At 41.1% G+C, this 24,937-nt stretch overlaps 2 protein-coding genes across 10 annotated transcripts in view; one reads left to right on the forward strand and one right to left on the reverse strand.

Moving 5' to 3' along the window:
- The first annotated feature begins 3,313 nt into the window (after positions 1–3,313).
- Positions 3,314–16,270, forward strand: NIPA2 (NIPA magnesium transporter 2). Of its 8 annotated transcripts, none has more exons than XM_032679713.1 (8): positions 3,436–3,696; positions 6,720–6,776; positions 10,482–10,542; positions 10,905–11,127; positions 12,802–12,858; positions 13,632–13,722; positions 14,266–14,426; positions 15,317–16,270. In XM_032679713.1, the coding sequence occupies exons 4-8, from the start codon at positions 10,989–10,991 to the stop codon at positions 15,952–15,954; spliced, it is 1,086 nt and encodes a 361-aa protein (XP_032535604.1). In that variant the 5' UTR covers positions 3,436–3,696; positions 6,720–6,776; positions 10,482–10,542; positions 10,905–10,988; the 3' UTR covers positions 15,955–16,270. The 8 variants fall into 8 exon arrangements, with proteins under 8 accessions (XP_032535610.1, XP_032535608.1, XP_032535604.1 ...); XM_032679714.1 differs by lacking the exon at positions 3,436–3,696 and adding an exon at positions 3,806–3,882; XM_032679716.1 differs by lacking the exon at positions 3,436–3,696 and adding an exon at positions 3,975–3,993.
- Positions 16,271–19,005: 2,735 nt separating this feature from the next.
- CYFIP1 (cytoplasmic FMR1 interacting protein 1) overlaps positions 19,006–24,937 on the reverse strand; it is a 73,883-nt gene continuing 67,951 nt past the window's right edge. The window contains exons 27-31 of one of the 2 annotated variants that reach the window (XM_032679194.1): positions 23,762–23,834; positions 22,499–22,593; positions 21,127–21,365; positions 20,089–20,236; positions 19,006–19,618 (exon numbers count right to left, since the gene is read on the reverse strand). In XM_032679194.1, the coding sequence (XP_032535085.1) occupies positions 19,454–19,618; positions 20,089–20,236; positions 21,127–21,365; positions 22,499–22,593; positions 23,762–23,834 (720 nt within the window). In that variant the 3' untranslated portion in view covers positions 19,006–19,453. The remainder of the gene's footprint in view (positions 19,619–20,088; positions 20,237–21,126; positions 21,366–22,498; positions 22,594–23,761; positions 23,835–24,937) is intronic. The other variant, XM_032679195.1, reaches the window with a different exon arrangement.

Genomic DNA, 24,937 nt, shown 5'->3' on the forward strand with positions numbered 1-24,937 from the left:
TTATTGTCTGTCACAAGAACTTCCTTTGGAATCACTTGGAAAATTACAGTGACTGCCCATCTAATCCTTCATCTGAAATTCCTAGCTCCTTGTATCAGGTACTGGCAAATACATGGCTTACAATCTATGTGTGTGTGTGTTAAGTTTTAGGTGGTTGGGGTTTTTTTTAGTGGTGGGATTTATGATTAAGAATTGTTTCAGTCTGTGATTCAGGCATTTGTGGTTTAGGGGATGCATTAGTATTACTGCTGGTCAAAATTTAAAGTTATTTTTAAACAAATTATCTCCTCCAATATTAAACATATGCAGTGGAAAAGACTGGCATAGATTCTTTACTGTAATTTTATTTTTAGAGGTGCTGATGATACTAATGCAACATACAAAGATAGTCCAAAAAACTAGAGAGGCTTTTTCTTCTGCATGCAGCATATCTGATTTTTAAGTAGGTAGCATAGAGGAGTGTGTATTTTGAGAACATGTTTTATCAGGAGAATTCAACTTTTTATTTTCCTCTTGTTCATCTCTGGAGTTAGGCCTCTAAGGCAGCAGCATTGTGGTAAAGGCAAATATGCCATTTACACCACTGGTATTGTTGAAAGTCTGGGACATAATCAAACCTGAGCATATTTATCTCACCAACACAGTTCATATAGGAAGAGTGTTAGAGACCAAAATCTGATAGTGCCAAAAGAAAAAACGGTTCCATTGATTTTTTTGTGAGGTTTGTTCTAAGAGTTTAAGTCTTAAGCCAAGTCCCTGAAGTTATTTGTATGTGACAGTGCACCTGTTGAATGAGTAGACTCACAGACATGACTTCATTGTTCTGCTCAGCTGTCTTCATGAATGCAACATGATGTGGACATCAGAGACCCTATTAGAGCTTCCTGATTGCCTAATCAGTTTTCTATCAGGTACTGACCTGACTAGATTCACCATCCTGGTGGGATGCTTTAAAACTCTGCCAGCTGGCACCATTCTGCCCAGGGACCATGTATCAGAAAGCAGCTGGGGGTGGATGGCACACAGTGCCGTTCATCGCAACCCCTTTGCTGTGTCTACACCATCTGAAATCACTGCACAAGAGTCAGTCGGTACACAACACAAACTAGACTATCTGCTAACTTGGTCATGCTCCCCGAGGTTGTATGGGTGGTATTTTTGCTCTCTGTCCTTTTATTACGAGTTGTTTATACACATAAGAGATGCTAAGCCCTGAAAAACGCTGTTCATAGTACCTACGCTAGCTCACCTCCTTTGTGAAATCCATGGGGCACAAAGATGGCTTGTATGGCTGAGCTTCCCTACAAGAATGGGTCAAGTTAGGCACGTTACCAGCATTCTCATGTTTGGAGTTCTTTCCAGATACTCAGCAGACATGCCTGAAGTACCATGCTGTTGTAAATTACTTAGAGATGGTCTGAGTATTTTCTGTTACTGAGCACAACCCCTGGCTTTGGAGTAAATATTTAAAGATTTGTGCCAAATTGAGAGCACCTGAATTCATATTTTGTGTGAACAGATGACAGTATGTTAAGCAGAACTAGCAGTTGAAGAAACATGAGGAAGAGGATTAACAGAGAATGACTGAAGTTTCATAAGGGTCTATAATGCTTAGAGGAGTCCAGTTAATATTTTCAGGTGTTCACTCATTGCTTTAGGTTGGTTGAGAGGTGTTTTTGAAAAGAGGAGAGCAGGAGAGGAGACTGGAAAGGGAAGTTTAAATTGACTAGCTTCAGGCATGACTGTTGTTTAACTCAGGAATATGTATGTGTATGCTTTACCAGCATTTGGCATGATCACAGGCACATTAATTTCTTTAGCTCTTTTAAACTTTGAACTTAGCTATCAGTACTTAGATGCTTCTGTTTATACTGTACCAGTTTAGGTGGTACAGGTGTTATTTTTTTTTTTAATCCATTTGAGAAACCGTTTTCACCAGCTGTTGAACTTTTTTTCAAAGACTTCACAGTTTTGGTATCTTTGGTATCTGTAAAACACAGAAAAGCTAGCCTCCTACTGTGTAATTATGTAGGTAATGACTGCAAATTGCTTAGCAGTTTTATATGTTAAAATATATTTTTATATATACACACATATATATATAATTGCAAAGTTCATGTCAAGAATACTAGATTAGTTTTACACTGGGGAATGGAATGTTGCCTTAGAGAATAGAATAGGCCTAAAATTTGTCCATATGCTTTGACTGATGTAGAGGGAGCATTTTTAATGAGAAAAACACAGCAGGTAATGTGACACGGAGTGGCTTTGTTATGGGTATCCTGTGAGAGAAAGCCAAGATTGGTTCTCTGGTTTTGTTTCCAGGTTTTTCCAGGTTTAGCAAAAATAAAGCAGCTGTTTGTGCAGACTAGGATAATGTCAACACAAATCCTGAGAAGCCTAAAAAAGTAGGAACTGCTGTCACTAAGGGCTGTGACAAAACTGTCTCGTGTTGAAGAGGCAAAGCTGCATCTTCCATGTGGAGCTACCACAGGTATTTTGGCAGTGTTGTTTGTCCAGACTTAATGTTACAAGGCAGCTGCGTAAAGCCTACTCAGATAGTCCTGAAGAAACCCAATAGCCCTCTGAGCCTGAAGTCCAACTGTTTGAAAGACTCCTTGCTGTAAGCCAAAGACAAATATTTGTCTAACTATACTTACCAATTTATTTAGCATGAGATTAAAGCAGTTAGGGTTGTAAAGCATGCGGCGAGAGTGTGGGACCTGAATTAAATTGATTACTTAACCATGCCCTTTACCCAACCCTGTAAAATGCCTCTCTCACTTCCTGCATGTGGCTTCTAAGTGTTTATTTCAGCCTGGAAAAGAGAAGGCTTCGGGGTGACCTAACTGCCCCTTCCAGTACCCGAAAGGAATTTACAAGAAAGATGGGGCAAGACTATTTACAAGAGCATAAAGTGACAGGACAAGGGGGAATGGGTTCAAAGTGAAAGAGTAAGTTTACACTGGATATTAGGAAGAAATTCTTTGTTGTCAGGGTGGTGAGGCACTGGAACAGGTTGCCCAGAGAAGTTGTGGATGCCTCATCCCTGGAGCTGTTTAAGGCCAGCTTGGACGGGGCTCTGAGCAACCCGGTCTAGTGGAAGGTGCCCCTGCCCATGGCAGGGGAGTTGGAAGTGGATGATCTTCAAGGTCCCCTGCCAACCCAAACCGTTCAGTGATTCTGTGCTTTTCCGTGAGAGTGTAAAAGCTGGGTAGCGCGGGTGCTGGCCGGAGCACCCGGGGCGGGAGGCGGGAATGGCCGGTCGCGGCTGCAGGTGCACAGCGGCGCTGCGGGTCCGTCGCAGGGGGGTTCACGGGCCGGAGCTGACGCTGGGTAAGGCACAGCAGTGCCCGTGAGCAGTGTATCGCCGTCTCGGGAGCGGGCGGCGCTGCAGGAGGTGGGCCGTGACCCGCGGCAGGCGGGGCCGGGGCCGGGGCCGCGCCCCTTCCGGCGGGCGCTGCCGGAACCCGTGGAGCGGAGCGGGCGGCCGGGGCTGGGACGGCGTTTCGCCCTCGCTGCTGTTGCCGCCCGCGCTCCCGCTGCCGGTCCCTCTTCCCTCCCGTCCCGTCCCCTCATGGCGGTGGAGCGCGCGGGCACCGGCCCTTCCCGCCGCCCGCTCCGGCCTCCCCCGCCCCCGTCTCCTCCTCTTCGTTCGCCGCTGCCTGCGGGGATGTGAGGGGGCCGTGACCGCAGGTACCGGCGGGGAGAGGCGTGCAGGGGGCCCGGCTGACCCCGCGGAGGGCGGAGGGAGGCGGAGCTCCCTGCCCGCGGAGCGCTCGGCACAAGGCCCTGAGCGCGGGCGCTGCGGGTGAGGAGCGGGCGGGCCGGGGGCGGCGGTTGCGGGGCTCCGGGTCTTGGACCTGCCTGTAGCAGCCCAAGGTGGGTTTCTCCGTAGTGGGAAGCTTGCTGTGGTTTGGGCAGAGAAGGCTGGAATTAAAAACCCTAAATCTGGGTGTTTGCGGGGCTCTCCCGCCGGGCAGAAGTGACCGGGTACGGTGTGCTGCGTTTGCCAGAGCTCTGGAGCCGCTGTGCCTCGTACTGGAGTGTTGCTAACCAGGGAGCTAAACCGGTTCGTCTTCAGGGTTGAGTTACCCGAGGCTGAGGGTTGAGCAGAGCAGCTTCGGTAGAACTTCAGAGCCCTGACGGTGCTTTAGTTTGACATGGAAAACAGTAATCTTAACTTTGCATTGTAGTTCATTGTAGGCTTAAACAGCGCCAGGGGAGGTTTAGGTTGGACATGAGAAAAAATTTCTTCACAGAAGGGGTGACTAGACATTGGAATGGGCTGCCCAGGGAGGTGGTGGAGTCAGCATCCCTGGAAGTGTTCAAGGAAATAGAGGACGTGGCACTTAGTGCCATGATCTAGTTGACATGGTGGTCTTGGACCATAGGTTGACACAGTGATCTCGGAGGTCTTTTCCAACCTAATTGATTCTGTGATTCAGAATGATGATTTCTGTTTGTTCATACACTGTGAAGATGTTGCCTGGATCTGACTCTTTTGTCCCTGTTTTATTCCCCTGATCTTTTCTGTTTTAAGCAGTCAACTTTCTCCACTTCACCTCAATGTCTTTAATGTTGTTTTTAATTAAAACATAAAAAATGTAAGTCATCATAGCTCTTTCTTAATGCTTTTGACGTGCCTTGTATAGAGTTAGGGTTTTTCCCTGGAAGATAACAGCTTCATCAATAGGAAATTATTGCATAGGTATTTGTCAGTATCAATGTATTTAGAATTCAGTGTCACACTAGTTCTGCTTTTGTTAAAGTGGTTGATTCTTAGGATAAAATCCTGGCAAAAAGAAGGCAGGTTGTAACAGGTTATATCAGTCATGTCAAAGGAGTAGCAGTGACTAATGTCTAGATTTGACTTTAACATCCTGAGTGATCTTAAATTTGAAACTGCCCATCTGAAATACTAAAGGTGGAAGTTCAGTGGCCCTGTGCTGGTGACTCTTCCCATTGAGAGTAGAGGTAACTTGTCAGGTACAGCAAAAGTGAAGCAACTCTTATCTTGAGTCTATTTTGATAGATTTCCCGGAAAGCAGTTAATACAACATCATCTGTCTGTAGCACTGTCTGTAGTTTGCATTCAGTTAATAAATAACACTCTTTTAGTGAAGGTATCTGTAGCTTTATGTGAAAATGCTTTAATTAAAGGTCATTCTTTTCATAGAAGTGAATAACTACAAATAGAACATGCAAAAAAGTTTTTAGTGTGGCATTTTTTTTTATTTCCTCCTGGTTTCATAAAATGGAATAGTTGTTGCTTTTGTTTTATTAATGGAAATCTGCTGTAAAGAATAAATTTCACCATTGTTTAACTGAACCTTTTAAAATAGGCAACTTTAGAATGGTTAAGGTGTGTTTTGCTTTCTGAGCACGTGCTAGTATATATGCAGATATATAACAATATAAACAAATATCTTTTTAGCTTGCCTACGAAATATGTAAATAATTATATGTATAAGTTTGGGCAGTTGTTTAACTTTAACAGAGCTGGAAAACTGTATCTGTATTCTGGAAAACTGTATCTGTATTGGGGCAGATTTACAAAGTTGCAAAATTGAATAAAGTGTTTCCTAAACAGTGTATACAGAATCTTTGGGTACTGTGTGCATGCATCTTGGCCTTTTAAAGATGCACTCAGTTTTGAACTGGCAGCTCTTTTATCCTAATACTGTGTTACATCTGTCCCTTCAATGTTCTCTCTATACCTGTGCTTAAAAGATACGTTCATGAGTGGACAGAACACAACTGAGGAGGACACAGATTAAAGAGTTAGGTATATTTGGGGGATTTTAGTAACTTTACTGAGACTATTTCTGTGTTCATAATCCCCACTGCTCCAGAGTTCTGTGTATCCAGAGGAGAGCTACAAAGATGATGAAGGCCCTAGAGGGGAAGCCATACAAGGAGTAGCTGAGGTCACTTGCTTTGTTCAGCCTGGAGGAGACTGAGAGGAGACATCATTGCAATCTACGACTTGCTCACGAGGGGAAGCGGGGAAGCGGAGGGACAGACACTGATCTCTTCTCTCTGGTGACCAGTGACAGGACCCGAGGCATGAAGCTGTGTCAGGGGAGATTTAGGTTGAATGTTAGGAAAATGTTTTTCACCAAGAGAGTGGTTGGGGACTGGAACAGGCTCCCCAGGCAAGTGGTCACAGCACCAAGCCTGACAGAGTTCAGATTGGCGTGTGATTCTTTGGCCTGTCCTGTGCAGGGCCAGGAGATAGACTTGGCCCTTGGGCATCCCTTCCAAGTCAACATATTCTGTCATTCTTATCTTGAGTTATATAAACATCTTCTGAAAGCTCACCATGCTGAAGTCTGTAATTAAAACTATATTAGTTATTTTGTAAGAAAAGTGCCTTACAGAAAAAAATTGAAAGGACTAGGATAGTATTTCAGTTCAACTTTAACATGGTGCCTTCTAAAGAATAGCTTAGATCACAAGTTAGTTTCTTTGATTTGTGAAGTGAAAAGCAAAGGGATGAAGTAATACTTCAGGCAAGACATACCTAAGGAAGATCAAATTTAAAATCACATTGCTTTGTGTTTTTAAACAAAAAGCCTGTCCCTTTTTAAAGCACAGATGAGACATTGTAAAGTCTTGTGTGTCATGCATGAAAATGAAATCAGCTTGAAATTATGGACAGTTTTTTGCTGAATTCTTAAAATGCCACTTAATACTATTTAAAACTTCTGTTTTAGAAACCTAACTTCGAAATATTTAAGAAGTGAATGCCTCTGGATTTTGGAACAAAATTGGTATGTATAATGAGCCTTCTAAAGGCTCATCACTGAACATTTGGATTTTTATTTTGTTAGGGAGTGTTTCTTTCTGGTTCCTGTAGTTTTATGCCTGTGGAAAGGAAGAAGTGAACACATAATAGCCAGTGTGACACATAATAGTCAATGTTTATTTATTAAAGCAACTTGTTGATTCAGCCCCTTTTTCTTCCATGGAAAGATTTATGACTAAAGGGCATTAAAGTAGGTGCTTTATTCCAATGTTAGAAACATAAAACTTTTCATGGAGCTCTTGTAAAAGAGCAGAATTTACAATAAAATACCACAGAACAGCTCAAAAGATGCGGAATGGCTGTACCTGGAGTAACTATTGTTTTGCCTGAACAGGCCTTTGTTTTAAAACCTTCTGTGTGAGTCATGTCTGAATGAATTACATCCAGGCAGCAATAATTTGCTATACAAGTGCAGGAGGTTATACTAATAGAGAAGCTGAATATGAGTCAACAGTAAGTGACTACTGAGAAAGGGCTAGGAAAACCACCTGTTTTGAGTGTATAAGAAGAAATATAGTTTTCCACTGATTTGTGGAAGTAATAACTCAAGCTAAAGTACTGTATGCAGCTTTGGGAGTTGCATTTAAAAAAAGCTTTTCGGAAGGAACCCAGAGGATGACACAGCAGGAGGTGCCAAGCACCTCACTTACAGAGTAATCTTAATATGTGGGTGCAAAGATAAAGGGACTTGTATCTTTTCCAAATCCAGAATGGCTTTGGTAGTGAAAGTGAAGATCTAGGTGAAGATCATTAGATAGTGAGAATTCCTAATGGCATCAAAGCATAGATGCCATGTTTGTGAAGTTGCTTTTTCAAGTATTTCTTGGGAGAAGCTTGGCTGACTTATTTGTGATGAGAAGCAGCAGTGAATGATGCAGTACGTGGCAAAAGGTTGAAGTAAATGGCCTGTTAAGGTCATTTTTTGCTTACTTATATCATCCTGTTCACAGTTTAAAAGATCAGGTTTTAGGTAAGAAAAATGTGAATTCTGGTATTTAAATAATTTAGCGTATATTTAGATTACTTCCTGTAAGTCTTGTAAGACTGTCTACTGAACTCTAGAGGGACTGTGGCCAAGTAAGTAAAGTTGGAACAATCTACCATGTCTGCCTTTCCCAAGTCTAATTCTTGCTTCTATACAATGTACAGCTTGTGGAATTGACACTAATTTTCTTTGGCTGATATCTCCCACATACTTACTTAAGCTGACTTGATTTTGAATGTAAACTATTATTTCATCTCATTACACCTCTTTTAGTGTTTCTGCATATTTAGAGGACTTACTTGCTACAATAAATGTAACATCTTTGAGTGCTGTGTTTGTGCTGCTTTTTTGAGGCAAAGAAACGTTACCTTGTGTTTTAGATGAGAGAGTCTGTATCTTGCCAGCATTTGTCATGCTTTTTGGTTACACCTTGAAAACAAGCAAACAAACTTTGTGGCTAATCTGGACTTGCTTATGTTCCGCAGGTTTTTTTTTTTACATTCAAAGTTTCTCCATCTCTCCCTGTCTGTTAACCTTCCAACCCTGTGTAATCTGCCATTGCCCTGTTGCGTGCTGAGAGTTATGACTCAGGATACCAGCAGATCCACAGGTAGTTCATTAACGAGTGGGTTTTGGAGGCATTATAAATGTTGTAGCTTCTGTGGATAGGAGAGTCTCATCCCCTCATTACTCTTCTGAGATCAGAGCAGCCAACTAGTATTCCTCCATGACACTGCTGGTCTTGAGTGGATGAAATGTTCTTTGTGTTAAAGTCAGCTGTGAACTTGATTACAGAACCTTTGCAGAACTCCACTACTGCTGGTTTTATTTAACTCCTACATTTTCTGGTTTCTCTCCTGTTTATGACCTAGTAGTGGCCCTGGCAGTGGTTTTGTATGTCCCAAAGCAGAAACATGAGAGGCATATTTATTTCAGAAACTGCTTGTTTCATGGCATTTTCTTTTCTTATTTCCAAAGATAATTTTTCTTGATAATATTTTTGAGGACGCATTAGTTCTTTACTGAGTCTTAGGGTTAGAATTAAACTACTGATTTCCTGAAGTGGAAAGCTTCCGATGCCTGGTGTTGCTTTGACCTTGCAGCTGTACCTATCAGTTCTACCTGTGCAAATTATATCTGTGCTGTATGCAAAGGGAACCAAATCTCTTCAGAGAGAACTTGGGTTCACCATGACTATGTGACATTTGTCTGCAATTGTAGACATCTGTATAAACAGGGGAAAGTATGGCAGTCCAGCCCAAGCAGAAATGGGACTGGCCATGTCTGTGAGGACAAATAAACTTGATGAGAAGAGTTAGCAGTAATTTACCTGAATTTATGTAATTTAAGTGATGAAGATGTGAGTCGTTTACAAGTTTAACAAAGTGGCTGACAGGGCATCAAAAACTCTTTAGTGTATTTGGGACATGGGGTAAAGTAGAACTGCTAGTTTTGAAGTGTAGCATCCTTTTAAAGTATAAATTCATAAAATTACCTGTTAGCTCACAAGTGTCCTCATTCTTCTGCAATCAGATTCTTCTGCTGCTGCAAAGAAAAGCCACCTGTGCTTCTCCCTTGTCTCTGAAATGCAGTGGGTGGAAGATGTCAGGATGGGACTAACTGATGCTCTTTTCCTCCGTTAGTGTAGGTGAAGATATGCAAGCCAGGGAGAGAAGAAAAAGGAAAAAAAAGTATGGAGAGTTCTCTTTTAGTAAAAAGCTATACTAGTAAAAATACTCCCTTTAGTAATATAACTAAAGTAGCAACTGTTGAAAAAAGTGGTAGAGTATAAAAGCTTACCAAAAGCAGCCCCTCCTCCCCCAGGTGATGCTATACCAGTGTCACATTTTGCACCAGCTGGAGCTGGAAGAACATTCATAGCTCGATTACCTGAACAGTGTGCCTTACACCTGCTAGAAAAGATGGCAGAGAGAACAGTTGCAAAAGCCTGTTGATGTCTTTTCCTTGCATTAAAAAATCCCTTTATTCTTCAGGGGACTGAAAGTCTTGTTGGAATTCAAAACCAGGGGAATGTTTTATGTGGTAGGTGAGGCTGCTGGGTCTGATCTATCTCGTGCATTGTGATTTGTTTTTCTTGGTTTTGTTCCATAGGTGATTTTGTATCATGCAAGAATCTAGTTTAGTTTTAAAAGTTGCTAGAAAATGAAAGCACTCTCATGTAGATCATTTACTTAATTTCTCCTACAAATAAGATATTAAAAATTACTATGCAAGGATTAAGGGAAGAGGATTTGAGAATTTTCAACAGTGGCTCTTGCAGCATTTTGAATAGTGCCACGTTGAGTGCTTATTAAATGAGACTCTTTTCCTCTACTTCTTCACAGCCTCACTGGATGCAGGTAGGAGGATCTGTGTTCAGTTTTAACATTAACCTACCTGTAGCTCTCTGCTAGGTTTTTCCTAGGGGTATAGAAAATTAATCAAAATCGGAAGCACGAAAATACAGGGAAAAGTAGTACTGAAAGAAGTCAGGTTTTGAAGAAACAGGTGCTTCATACAGGTATGGGAAACTCTGTAATATAAATCAACAAACAAGTGCCTTATTTCTTGCCAGATTTTCCTGGTTGTTAAAGAATAATTGCATGTGCATGCATGTCAGGCTTGTTTGTGTTATGGAGATGACTATATGATTAAACACCCTTCTAATCTCTTTCATTTTTCTAGGGAGTTTATGTGGAAGAAATGCTGTGACTGTTCTCAAACTCTCTTACAGACTGATTTCAACGTAAGTAATTGTTTGATCAGTATCATCAGTTACATGGTGTGCCAGCCACAGATCTGTGTACTCAATGAAAAGAAAAATAAATCACATATTTGTAAGCTTTGCTTAACGTTTCTCAAAGAACTTTTATTTGTTTGGGTATTAGTTTTTATATGCCAGGTATATAACCATTCCTTTGCTGTGTTCAGACTTGTTAGTTAGTCATCCATGGTGCAAGCTCTCACATGCTTCAAAGATTGCCTTTTTTTTTTTAAACACTGTTAGCAGAGACCTTTGTAGGAGAACCAGTCACATGAGCTGTTGAGGATTTTCCTATGCAGCGTGTATTTCTACCAGTTTAATTCCAATGTGTTTATTTTGCTCAGGTTTCGGTGTTGCATCATTTTGTGTTGAGTAACAGAAGTTCTACTCCTCATTGATCAATGTGACAGTGTTTAGTAGTTTACGAAATGAGCCAAACTCGTGGGAGATATGACTTCTGTATTGGTTTGGTGTTGGCTATGAGTTCCAGCATTTTCATTGGAGGAAGTTTCATTCTGAAAAAGAAAGGTCTCCTCCGGTTAGCCAGGAAAGGCTCCATGAGAGCAGGTAAATAAATACATCTTGTAATAAATTGCCCATGTTTAGATTTTGCTGTTTAACAGATTACTAAACCAATGATCTTGTTTTGACTTTGGGGTTTTTTTTGTTTGTTAAATGTATATGATAACTAAAACATAGGGCTGATATGTTTTTCCTCTGGTGTCAGATACCCCTAACTCTGTGTGTGATACGTGCTATTTAATTTGTATGTAATACGCTCTGGGGACACTTGTCAAAGGATTCCTTTACATGTCAGTTAAGTCTAAATTGTACTTGCAAATTGAACTTGGAAGCAGCACTCTTAACTACATCTGTGCTCCTGAATGAGTGAATTTAGGAGAGTTAACAATGTTTGAGCCTCAGGAGATTGTTTTCTAAAACTAAAAATCACATGTGGTAATTGAGTGTAACTAGCAGTGTCCCTTGAGGATTCATACTGGAAGAAATACTATTAAATATCTTCATCAGTGATATAGACAGTGGGATTGAGTGCTCTGCCTCTGAGTTTGCTGATGACACCAAGCTGAGTGGGGCAGCTGATGCACTAAAGGATGGCATCCAGAGGGACCTGGATGGGCTTGAGGAGTGAGTCTGTGCAAACCTCATGAGGTTTAACAAGAACAAGCTCAAGGCATTACGCTTGGGTTAGGGCAACCCACAGTATCAATAGCAGCTGGAGATGAACAGATGAAAAGCAGCCCTGCTGAGAAGGACTTGGGGGTGCTGCTGGATGAACAGCTGACAATGACCTGGCAATTTGTGCACTCGAAGCCCAGAAAGCCAATTGTATCCAAATGAGGTGTGGCCAGCAGGTGGAGGGACGTGATTCTGCTCCTCTGCTCTGTTCTGATAAGACCCCACCTGGAGTCCTGCATCCAGCCCCTGGGGTCCTCAGCACAGGAAGGACACGGACCTGTTGGAGCAAGTCCAGAGAAGGGCCATGAAAATGATCAGAGGGATAGAACACTTTCCTATGCGGACAAGCTGACAGAACTGGGGTTGTTCAAAGAGAAGGCTCTGGGGAGAACTTTCAGCACCTTCCAGTACCTAAAGGGGGCTTATAAGAAAGACAGAGATAATTTTTTTTTTTTACCAGGGCCTGTAGTGACAGGACAAGGGGCAATGGTTTTAAACTGAAAGAGGATGGATTTAAATAGAATAGTTGCAGCATCCTCAGATCATTCAGAAGGTTGACTCTGAATATCTTTTATTCAGTACCTGCCATCTTTGCTTCTAAAAGATGGTTGATCTTGATATCCCATAGTTCATGCTCCCTGGTTTGGAACGAGAAAGTGTGATGTTTGCACATGTAATCAACCACATAAACCATGTACAATTTCCACAGAGTAGCACTCTGTAAGAGTGTCTCTGTAAGAGACACATAACTTGGCTTTTCATGTCATTACAGTGAGTTGAAAGAACTGTTTCTCACAGTAAAGCATATATGGTCATCAGCCATTTCTAACACAAAAGAAATAACTGGTTTTCAAAGTAGGCTGTAGGAGGCAGATGCATGTCAGAAATTGAAGATGCTCTACCTAGGAAGCCTAAGTATCAAAAGGTTGCCCATGTTTTTAAAGGCAGGGGCTACAAAAATTATTTTATGTCATGGCAGCGTTACTAGTGATGGAGTGTTGATGTATGTTTTTAGTGGAGCAGCAAACGTTCTTTCAATTTTAGGTCAAGGTGGTCATGCATACCTTAAGGAGTGGCTGTGGTGGGCTGGACTTCTTTCAAGTAAGTATCAAAAATATATTCATCTAAGTGTCGCAAATACGATCTGCATGATATAATTTTAATAAATAACTCTGCCACAGATGGCAGCAGTGATTACAAAAAAAGGAACGAGATTGGGATTCTACAACGTATGGTAATACTATCTGGAGATTGATGGGTGCAGCTCTAAGGATTTTAATATAACTTCTCTTATACCAGAAGTTCTTCCTTTAATTTAACTGCCCTCTTTGTGCAGTGGAGCTAGACAGGCATTGGTCTTCTTGTATGTCTTTGTTACCATATGCATTCTGGTTTTTGTCTTAGCAGAGAAGTGCTTAGATATATTGGATTCCTTAGAGGGAAGCATGTTTTGCGATTATGTCTATTTTCTGAACTTTTTTCGTTGCTTAAACTCTCAACTTACTGGCTGTATTCAGGTAACTGGCTTATTGTATGTGCTGCGCTGTATCCTGCTATTGCAGATTTCTCCATGGAGAAGTTCATGAGTCAAGTAGGTAGGCTGAGCAGCTAGAACACAGACACTAAAGGAAAACACCTTGTGATTTGGTAGAATTAATTCTAATACCTGTTGCAGTTCCACAGCCTGTTTTTAAAATTTAATAGTGGGACAGAGGGGCAAGGGTGTGATTTGCTAGTACTGCTGGCTGAATGCTGTAATTAGAATTTCCGTTGTTCCTTACTGCATGTCTGTGGCTACACAAACACTTGCACTGAATCTCAGGTTTGTTGTGTGACAATCTAACTCCTGTTTTTTAATTACTGTTCCTCTGCAGTGGGAGCTGGCGAAGTAGCTAACTTTGCTGCCTATGCTTTTGCACCAGCTACGTTAGTGACTCCTTTAGGAGCTCTCAGTGTTCTTGTAAGGTAAGAAACACTAACAGAAAGCAGTGTGATTTGAGAGAGAGAAGTAAAACATTTCTTTAGAAATTTGTCACTGAACTATGCTGTAATAAATGGGGTTTGTTTTTAACAATAATGAGTGCTTATAAACATCAGGAGTAACTTTTAAGTTTCTCCAAATACCCAGTGACTGTGATATGAAAGGGCTCTAGCAATGCATCTACACTTCCACGTCTGAAGAGTATTGTCTTCTGCATTTCAAGAACTTGGTATATACAACAGAGCAGTATTTCGTTCCTAAGTAAAGATTTTTGTATTTCTAAAATTATTTTTGCAAGTTCTTAGAGCATTTTTTTGCTGACAGCATAAAAAGGGGGTTCTGGGGAGAGATGCTAAATATTAACAGGTAGTTTTGTCCATAGCAAGTATCTTGAGATATCTTTTGAATATCTTTTTAAGCTGCACTCTGTGTATGCAAGTGACCTTTACAGTCAAAGCAACCTGTAAGTTGATGAGAAAATTAATATTACTAATTCCATGTTTGTTGATGCATTTTTTTCTTCTTAGTGCCATTCTGTCATCCTTCTTTTTAAACGAAAAACTTAATTTACATGGAAAAATAGGGTGTTTGCTAAGTATACTGGGATCAACTGTGATGGTAATTCATGCTCCACAAGAGGAGGAAGTAGAAACCTTGGATGAAATGTCCCACAAACTAGGTGATCCAGGTAAGAAAAGTGCTGGCTTGATATGTACACAGCCCATCATTTCTTTATTATAGTTTCATTACTGCTGCTCTCAAGTTTCCAGAAGATAGCCTGTGTCTGCTTCATTTTGTCTGAATGAATTAGAGATTTGAGTTCTGTAACATAATTCCGTAGGGAACTTTGTGTGATGCCAGTGAACTTGTCTGGCCTTGAACAAAGAGTCTTGCTGTGAAGCACTGAGATGACTGTTTATATAAATGCAGCAGCACAGGTGGATAAACAAAACTTCTATAAATGTTGATTGAAGCGTGTCAGTCTCCAAGCCCAACTTTGAGCCGTGCTTTAAAATGAAAAAGTAGGTGTCGTGATAAGTGTCTGCTGAGAAGTGAAATTCTGAAGACGAGCTGTTGTGCTTACATGGAAGATGAGGCACTCACAAATGCACATCTGCAAAATACTAATTATACGAAGGCAATCCCCATTTTAAACATGAGGAAATAGCACAGATTAAAAAGCTGTTCTTAAAGAATGACTTGATTTTTGGAAATGTGCAATGAATGCAGCCACCTGCCAAAACCTAACTTCCTAAAAAGAGTCAGTTCAGACTCAAGCCTGTATCCGGTGGCATCTACACCTCAGTGAGTCTGTGTGTAAGGCAATTTAGCAATCTACATCCTGGAGACGTCTTGCCAATAGACTGGTAAAGGTAATACAACATGCCTGGGGTTCATTGTTTTGGCTAGCTCGCTCTAAAATAATTTTAACTGTGATGTTGGAGGGCTAATGAGAAACATCCTGAACTCTTCTGTTTAAGCTGAGTCGGTCAAATTGTTAATGAGTGTTTTCTCGGTACCCCTAAGATGCTTTTGGTAGTGTCCACAACTAACACGATTTTTTCCCCCCAACCACAGGTTTTGTGGTCTTCGCAACACTTGTTGTCATTGTGTCTTTAATTTTGATATGTGTGGTGGGACCTCGCCATGGACAGACCAACATTCTCGTGTACATAACAATTTGCTCTGTAATTGGAGCCTTATCAGTCTCCTGTGTAAAAGGTTTGGGCATCGCTATAAAGGAACTTTTTGCAGGAAAACCAGTGCTGAAACATCCCTTGTCTTGGATTCTGCTGCTAAGCCTTACTGTCTGTGTGAGCACGCAGATCAACTATTTAAACAGGGCTCTGGATATATTCAACACTTCGATAGTGACTCCGATATATTATGTAATCTTTACAACATCTGTTTTAACTTGTTCTGCCATCCTTTTCAAGGAATGGCAACACATGGCGGCTGATGACATTATTGGCACCTTCAGTGGCTTCCTGACTATTATTGTGGGGATCTTTTTATTGCATGCCTTCAAAGATGTTAATTTCACCTTAGCAAATCTGCCCCTCTCTTTGCGGAAGGATGATAGAGCAGCAAATGGCACTGTGCTGAGCACGTATGACAGCTTTCATGATGATGAAGAAAGTTCTGCCTGTCTAGGTGAAATGCAGTCCACTGAGAGTCTCTCAGCCAGGAGAAATGGAAGTCTGTCAGCCTTCTGAAAATAGCTACGTGTTACTTAAGAAAAGAACAATTCTGTAACTCTGGAAATTTTTTTTCTGCTGTGAAATGTCTGATCTTGTCTGGAAATTCATGTACTTTTTAACAGTATGTGTAGACAATCGTTGATTTTTAAGTTTGATTAGTTTGGATAAGAACACTGAAACTGTTTTTATTTGCCTTATTTTTACTTTAAAAAATACTAAAATGACCTCAGACCACAACTGGTTGTGTTGCTTAAGTTATGTGTAAATACTTTAATTTCATTCTTCTGTTTTTAAGATGTATTGCACTAATGACAATTTTATCAAAAATAAATGGCTTTATTTCTGCATTGGTGGTAAAAAGGTTGCAGTGAACCTGGATCCTTTGTACTTGTGCCCTGACTGACCACAGAGTGACTGTAACCGTAATGAAACAGGAGCTGCAGCAACTACTTCCATCCTAGTTTGTGAAAGAGGAAAGGAAAAGCTACAAACAAGCACAACTGATCCTTTGAACGTACTGCTGTATGCTAAATTTGCTGCATTTGCATCAAAACACCCCAACTTTACCAAATCAGATTAACTGCCAGCAACAAGAAGGCAGGAGCTTCTACTCTGCTTGGATAGGGAGGCCATGCCATTTTACGCAGGAAGAAGGATTTGAGTCATTAACAGTAGCCAAGAAAAGCAATTCCCCCTTCTGTAAAAGCAGGTTCTGTCTGTGCTGCACCATGGTGCCCTGGCTCTGCAGAGCTGCTGTGTGTTCTTGGTGTTGCAGCTTGAACTCAGAATTGCTTGAATAGAATTACTGTTTTGTTTGCAGTAACACAGTTACTGGCTGTAACACTGAGTTTTTCAAAAAAGGCCAGAAAAATTGGAACATAATGTCACTGCTTAAAAAAGGGTTAAGGCAGGTAGGTGGTAATTTAAGTTTGCAAAGGCAGAAAATAAAAATTAGTGATAGAGGTTTTATAAAAACATTTCTACCATGCATATGAAGGTTGGAAATACTTGGAACAGAGACTGCTAGTTACTGCTGGTTGTTGTCAGTATTAGTGCTACTGTTTAAGAGTATTTAAGATTTTTCCCAGAACAGAAAAAACCCCTCAGCAGTCCCCACCTGTGAAACAAATTCTGTGCCTTCCTTTGGTGCATGTCTTAACATACAGGAACAGCGAATGTGTCAAACAAGAAAAAGGTTCTTTCAATTCTGGCTGAAGAACAGGATTTGAACTTGCACCTCATTGTAAAGAACATCACGTCAGCAGCGCTCAGTCAGGGGAAAAAGTCCCTCCAGTGCTGACAAGGAAGAGCACAGAAACAGGGAGGGGCAGGGAGGACATCAAACACCAAGGAATTGCTGAACTTGGTTGCCACTTCTAATATCAAAGCACCAGCCTACCTACCACAAGAGCACGTTATTTCACACAGTAGAGTCTCTTACTTTCTGTGGTGATGGGCACTTTGGCCTCCAGACCCACTGGTTTTGATGAGAACTAATCAAAAAGGAAAAAGTGACACCTTTTATGCACCTTCCCCCATTTTTCCTTTTAGGCAGGAGAAGAAGTTATACCAGGTGAAGAGGATGTAGCTGCTATCAAGTCTAATGCTGCTGAAAATTCCTAGGACTAATGTCTACATTTTCTCTTGAACTTTTTAGTGATCAGAAAGTATATAAAAAGTAGTTTTAAGATGTTAGAGACCAATCCTCTTACTGCTGAAAGTTAACTGGTGAGAATTGGAACTTATTTTACTAATATCATAACTAGTTATTTTTATTTTAAATAGTTCTTAAACATACAGGCTTTATTAATCAACCATCTCTGCACCATAGTGCCAAGCCAAAGCCTCATGTGTGCAAGACATCCCTAAACCAGTGATTATCTCAACAAATTAGGAAAGTTGTTCATGTACGTAATTAAAGCCTGAAGCACATGGAAGAATCTGGTTGACCAGAATTCTTCTGAGAACTCAAAATGTTTCTTAAAGAAAACTGTCTGTTCAACACCTTGTAAAAGAAATCCTGCAACAAGCTGGTGTGACAAAGCACAAGCGCTTCTTCTGTCTCTCATGCAGTGGGCAGCCTTGTGTGTGTTCTCAAAACAGACACCCCTCCAGAATGGCAGCTCTCAAGCACAGATGTCCTGAAAAAACCTGTGACAGTGGAAACTTGCTTATAGATTGCTTGGCAAATCTCCATCCTCTGTTTAGCTGAGGGAAATCTAAGTTAATTTCATTCCTCAGAATCCAGTTCCCTGCCACCCCAGTACCTACACACTGGTCACCTCCTGCATACTTCCTCTGTCAGAGGCTCATTTCTACCCATTACTGGACTCAATCCCATGGCTGTGAAACATCTGGAAAGGGCTGAGCAGGAGAAAAGATGTGCTGTAACCTAATCATGAACTGGTAAGAGGGAAGGGGGAAGAACAGGTTCTCAAAGGGATGCATTCTTGATCTCACAACTATGGGTTAGAAACACTGACCAAGTAACATCTCCAGATATCCATATCCTGGGTAAAACATGTAATTATCTGTCTGTGTCTGTTCTGGCCATCCTTTACTCATGTTTGGTTTGGGCTGATCCCAACAGCCAGCTGGGGAACTGTGCTAGGACCCTGGAGTAAGCAAGCAGGAGTTACTACTTTTGGCTGAATGAGTTGCTTTAAAATTCAACTTTTACAGTTGCAAAGTTTTACAAACAATTTTACTGATGCAGTGTTTGCATAATACAGGAAGTGTAATTAAACAAATATTTTCCATAAGTAAATCATGATTAACATCATTAGAATTTATGTACTGGGAAAGATTACACCTGATTGCTGTAGTCAGCAATTCCTTATCACTTGTAAAGATGTTTGGGTATGCAGGTACGTATCCAACCAAAATATAAACTCTGTTAGAAGCTCTCATTAGGAAAAAGTAAACAGTCCCCATTCTAATCAATCAAACTGCTGCCTCTTGAAAAGATCAGAATACTCTCGGTCACCCCCATGTCAAATAACTTTGAAACAAACACTTTAATTAAATCAACTGACTACAAAAATTATTCACAAAGCACCAGCAGAGTTTGTTTCATTGTTTTTTAATTTTTTTTTAATAAAGGCAAATTAAGCAGTTAAGGCTCTAATACAAACAATTATGCATTGATTTCTAAAAATTTTTTTCTACAGAACCCAGTTTTTTATCCTCCACAGTCATTATTTTGATAACTTCAGGGAAAAATTATGCCAGTCCAGTCTAAAATGGCCACCTCGGGATAGGAATGCAAAGAGATTTCAAAAATCTTACAGGCTTTTAATCAAAGTGTATAAAATTTTAGTCTAGAAAAATAAGTATGGATTGTATACAGTTACTGTGCTTGGAGACTGGAGAGGACAGTGCACCACTCAAATGGCACAGACATACTGAAAAATGCAGATGAGAGTATTCCTTAAAACTGTTGGTGTGGGTTTTGTTTCTTGGGGTTTTTTTCTTAAACTTTTAGCCTAAATAGGTGCAAAAAGTATCGTCAGGTCTAGTTGCTGGCAAGGGACTGATGGATAGGTGGCTGGAAGCAGCGCACGTGTTCCACAGGAGTGCTCTCTCCATCGCCGGACTTCAGATACTTATCCAAAATAGCAATTATTTCATCATTTAGAATCTGGAACTTGCGAATTCTCTCAACCATTTTCTTCAAAGGCTGCACACATCAAAAAACAAGACACACAGGAATTAGCTTTGGAGATAAAAAGCCTTAGACAGAAAAGCAGCAAATGCTGTTACCTCACCTCTCTGAGCAATGTTACCAATGTTTCCCTTTCACTGCTAAGCCAATGGAAATCCAAGGCTTGTTTTGGTTTTTGACAGTGCTGCTTTTGGTACAAAGAAGTTCAATTTACAGCAGCCTTATCTTTATCTGAATGCACGTATATGAGATGGAAGGCATTAAGAAAATCTCACATACATGGGACATCAGAATTCTACTTGATCAGTCTTCACACTCCAGTATTGATGCCTTAATCTTTTGTTTCGAAAGTTCTGGTGCCCTCATTTTCAGCGATTCATTCTAAAAGCGATTGCTACATCTACGCTGCATTTGAGCACCAACAGCTCTGAGTTGTTGCTGTCTTTCTTACTGCAGCAAATACAGAACAGATGTTTTCAACTCACCACATTCTTTATAACCTCATCTTTGCCATCGTGCTTTTGGACTTTCAACAGGTGGTAGCAGAAATCCAACACATCAAAGCGACGCTGCTGCCCCAAAAGCACGATGATCATACAGCCAGCCCAGTGTAGGCCATCTCCAAAGCACTGCCTGAAACAAGAAACACATCACACAGAGCAGGTTTCACCTAAATCTATTTACAGTAAACACTTGGTAATCAGCCATTACACTGAATAATAAATATGCTAGACATTAATCTAGAAAGCAAAAGCTCTGGTATATTAATTTTCTTTGCAGATATCACAAGCGATTCAAATGGATGCTTAAAAAAAATACCAGAAGCCCCCCCTCCACAAATTTTACATAACGTAGAGTTACTCCAAAAACCTTTACTCCCCATTAGACTCCTGTGTCATTACATTTCATTTTCAATGGAAACAATGCTTTCCAAGAAAACAAAGTGGGAATTCAACACCACTCTGTTCCTTTAGGCTGCAGGCATGAAAGGAAGCAAATGTCCTATGCTGTTTTCTAATTGCTCAGTGAAAAGCACGTTACAGCTCAACAGTTTTTCAAAATAAGGATATTCTCAAATTCAACAAAACCAAGAACAAACAACAGTTCCTGGTTAACTCATGTTAATCATGTTAAATTCCAAGTGCTCATTCTTGCTTTTAATTCAGAGAAGAAATACTTGTTAGAAATAGATGCACAAATGTTCTGCTATTTTATTTAAGCTGAGCATCCATAGGGCTATGACCCCTATTGAAAGACACGTGCTAGGGCCTGTTTGTCATGGGATCACTCATTGTACACTGGCAATACTTAAAATAGAGGGCTATTTTCATTAAAGATACAATAGTATCTGTGTTCATGGATTATGAGCCCCTCCCAGTGATGGCAGCACTTTTCCTTGTTTTTGTGCTAAGCTCTGGCAGGCAGGCAGACAAACGCCTCTGTCCGGCCCCACTGCCGCTGACAGGGAGGACAAGCCAAGCGCTGTTGCCGCAGGTGAACCGCAGGCAGCTGGCAGTACGTACTCCACAGTGAACTCGTGTGTTCCCACAGGGATGCAGTAGACGAACTGCATCGCGCTCCAGAGGCGATGGAATTCCACACACTCATCCACATGCATCACCCCATTGCTGGGCAGGGGCCCGCGCCAGATGGGATCATCCAGGAAGGAGCGGATCCTTGTCAGGATAACCTCAAACATGGACAGGCCGCAGCAGAGGCGTTCTTTGGTCAGGAGGTCCCCTTCCCTTGCAATGGCTATTTGCTAAGGTGGAGAGAAACAAAGGGCAAAATCCTTGTAAAAGCCACTTGACCACAAGATCTTAGTTTAAAAAACAAATACATTTTCCATTTTCACTGGGTTTATTCTAGGAGAGATATCTCCTGATCCGAGTGAGGTCAGCGACTGCTAACCTGGGGCTTAGATGAGTGGAAAAAACATTTCACAGAAAATTGTAAAAGCAGACAGGCTTGAAAGTAAGTGACACTAACTGCAGTAATACTAGTCCTGGACTTGTCTCGGGAAAGTTTAAAGAATCTGTGTCTGAATGGAGGCAGAAAGCAAAACCAAAGACTTCTGTGCTCCCCTGCTAGTATGAGCAGTACCTCCTTTCTGTGCTCTCCTGCACATCTCCTTTACTGCTGCTGTTCAAGATGGGAAAGCTCAGAAGAGAGCACAAACAGGCTCAGACAAAATCCATAGGGAGGCAATGCTGTTTAGGGCTTGTCCCATCTTGTGCCATCGCAACAAGAGCTCTCCTACTGCAACGGCACCTACTGAACTGCAGCACCTCTGATGACGAAAGCAGCCTGAAGTTCGCTTCAGACCACTATGTGCTTAGTTTCTACTTATTCACATCTCACCCACTTGTAAACTTCTACAGGGAATTAATGCAGCCCTCACACTGAGAGAAAGGGAAATAGTGCTGAAGCTGCAAAGGCAGTTAAAAAATGTTCTCTTTGGTCATTGTTTCCAGGAGCACTCAACTCAAATGACAGCTCATTTTCCAAGAGTTTCTAAATGAGTGGCTGAAAGAGTAAAAAAATGTTTTAAAAACATATATACAGGTGCACAAGAAAATGGATTGTTTTTGCTGAAATTTGCACAAGTAGCTCCCAGGCTGGACTTTATGCTGGGAGGGTATCACATAGCAACATACATGTCAATTAGCATTTTCCCCCAAACATGTCACCTTCACCCCCATCTCAAATGTTTTAAACTTCTGAGTTTTATATCTGAGCTTTAACAGATTTACCAAGTTCATGGATCTAAAAAAAAAATCCTGTTGTATGAACAAGCTGGATGTGCAGACTGAAGTTCTGACAGAGCTATCAGGACAGGCTTTCTGGTGCTCTGAGATTTCTTGAATTGCCTCTGACACAAATGAGAGAGATTACCTGGGGTGTGCCAAGTCTTTCAATGAGAGGAACCAAATGTAGTGAAGCATATTTTGATTCCAGTCTCTTCATTTTAGCATCAAGTCTTTCACCCTCTGAAAGAAAATAAAAAAAAAAAAAAAGAGAGCACTAATAAATTGCAGTTAATCAAGAAAATTCTTATTTTCACACAATCTTTATTCAGTGAGGAAGAAAACTCTGTGTGTCATTTTTATAGGTAATTTCAGTTCTAAAGAGTGTGTTAATCCTCAACACGCTTTTAGAAAAATATACATTTATATTTTAAAATGTTACATTACTTGTGCATACAGAAAGAAGGACTTGTAGTAAAATATATTTAATTAACTAAATTCAAGGAAGAATATAAGGCTCTATTATGCTGCTGCTGACATATTTGACCCCTACTTGTACTAAGACAACTAAATTGTCCTTAAGCATAAAATGCTTGTCTCTAGAAGGTGAAGTACAATGAGGATGGAATCTTGTGTATAGCAAGGCTGAAAAAGCAGCTGGCACCCCCTCAACACTGGCAAATAGGAAATGTTCTCTGGCAAATGGGAAAATACCATTTACAATGGTCTGGTTAGTTTTATACAGAAATGCAAGTAGCTGCTGTGAGCCTGGAAACATTCTCACAGATTTCAAGCTGATGGGATTTCTCCAAGCAAAACAAATCAGCTGCTCTGGCAGCAAGAAATGGAGAAGAAAGGAGACAGAGAAGCAACACAGAAAGAAGAGAAGGTGGGGGGGCAGGGGGGGACAGCTCACTTTCTGTTGATGAAAGAGGAGAACAGATACCAAAGGAAGCAATATTGCAAATATTCACTACTGCATGCTTAGTTTAGTAAAAAGGATGTGAAAAATCTACTGGGACCAGGAACCATTGATATTTACTTACTTGCTGACAGATTTCCTACACCCTGTGTGATCAAATCTACTCCATCTGATTGACAATCCTATAATCTGAACTGCAGCTTCAGGAAAGCCTGTCACCATATCTGCAAAGCAGGATAATACTGCCCTGGGCATCCATTCTGCTTTTCCATATCATGGCATTCCTCTTCTTCCTCTTGTAATTTGCACAGAGCCTTGCCAAAAAACACATGTTTTTTCAGCCAGGCAAACAGACCTCAATCTGTTACCTTTGTCCTGCAACTATCAGTGGTGTTGTAAAGGGTGTCTGGGGACAGTTACCAAAACTGCAGCAGCAGCAAGGGAAGTGGAAAACATTACCCAAAGAAAGTATTTTCACTTAACCCTCACCTTTGACGTGAACCCTGGGCAGAATATTTTGGAATGGTGCCGCGTGCAACAGGTCGCACACTTCCTCTAGGGACTGGAACAAAAAGAAAATGAGAAACATTTAGGACCAAAGAATCAATCCCCAAACCACACCAGACCCCACAACAGAATTCCAAATGCAGGCCAATGCCATTGTAGAAACACAAGAGGGCAGCCGGCCTCCCTCACCACCACAGGGAGCCTGCTCCCTCCTCATTGATCATTCCAAAAGACGATTTGATTTCATCAGGTTACCTTGAATTCCCAAACAAACTCCAGCAACTCTCCTCCCACCTTCAGCTACCAGTTCATAAAGGGCAGGGTAATTATTAAATAAACTAATGCAGAATAAGTAATTTCGGTGAGAAAGTGACAGACGGCTCCTGCGCAGACAAAGAGGGGAAGAAGATGACTCACTGCTTGGTTATTTTTATCAAAGCCACAACCCATTATCCTAGTGGGAGCTTATCGTTGTGGGAGCATCTCCCTGCCAAGCAGGCTGAGACACATAGCAGCAGTGAACCATGTCTTAGGAAGTATTTTACATCTTTAGGGACAGAGAAAAAGGGAGGCAGATGTCTCCTGTTTCTTGGCTGCTGTATATATGTGCAGAGAAAATGCAGAGATGACCAGAAGCAGATGCATGACTTTGCTAAAACACTCTCCTCATTTTTGAAGCAGAGGCCCTACTAATTTGTAATCTCTCAACACTAATATTAGAAGAGTTGTTCATCAGCTATACTCTCGGCAAGGCCAGGGTACTGGGGCTCATGTGCCTTTTCCAGGTCTAATTCCTTGATGTCAATACCAGGAAAATGCATGTGTTAGGCAGTCAAGATGAACAAGACCCACCCACTAGCAGAGATGTACTCAGAATTACACTTTGCACTGTGGTAAAGTCTAGATTAGTTATGATGGATGACCAGAATGGAAAAAATATGGAATTTCATGACAGGACATTGGCACATGACTGAGGGCAAAATCAAGAGGAAAGGCAGTGAATACAGGGGTATGACTAGGCAGTGTCCCAAAGAAGGCACCTCCACGCTGGTGTCACTTTGGTACACCATCAAGCAATTCTCTCAGGAGGGAGTTAGGGCCCTCACCTGCCTGGCCTTTTACCACATACCCACTCAGCCTGAATCCAAAGTAATACAG

The sequence above is a fragment of the Chiroxiphia lanceolata genome, chromosome 2, assembly GCF_009829145.1.
Source record: "Chiroxiphia lanceolata isolate bChiLan1 chromosome 2, bChiLan1.pri, whole genome shotgun sequence".
NCBI lineage: Eukaryota > Metazoa > Chordata > Aves > Passeriformes > Pipridae > Chiroxiphia > Chiroxiphia lanceolata.

What these genes read in the sequence shown, in the direction of transcription:
- NIPA2 (XM_032679719.1), top strand. Translation starts at nt 10,989, where the DNA reads ATGAGCCAAACTCGTGGGAGATATGACTTCTGTATTGGTTTGGTGTTG. An exon ending in GAAAGGCTCCATGAGAGCAG is followed by an intron (nt 11,128 to 12,801) that starts GTAAATAAATAC and finishes TTTCAATTTTAG; the next exon opens with GTCAAGGTGGTCATGCATAC. An exon ending in GTGGGCTGGACTTCTTTCAA is followed by an intron (nt 12,859 to 13,631) that starts GTAAGTATCAAA and finishes GTTCCTCTGCAG; the next exon opens with TGGGAGCTGGCGAAGTAGCT.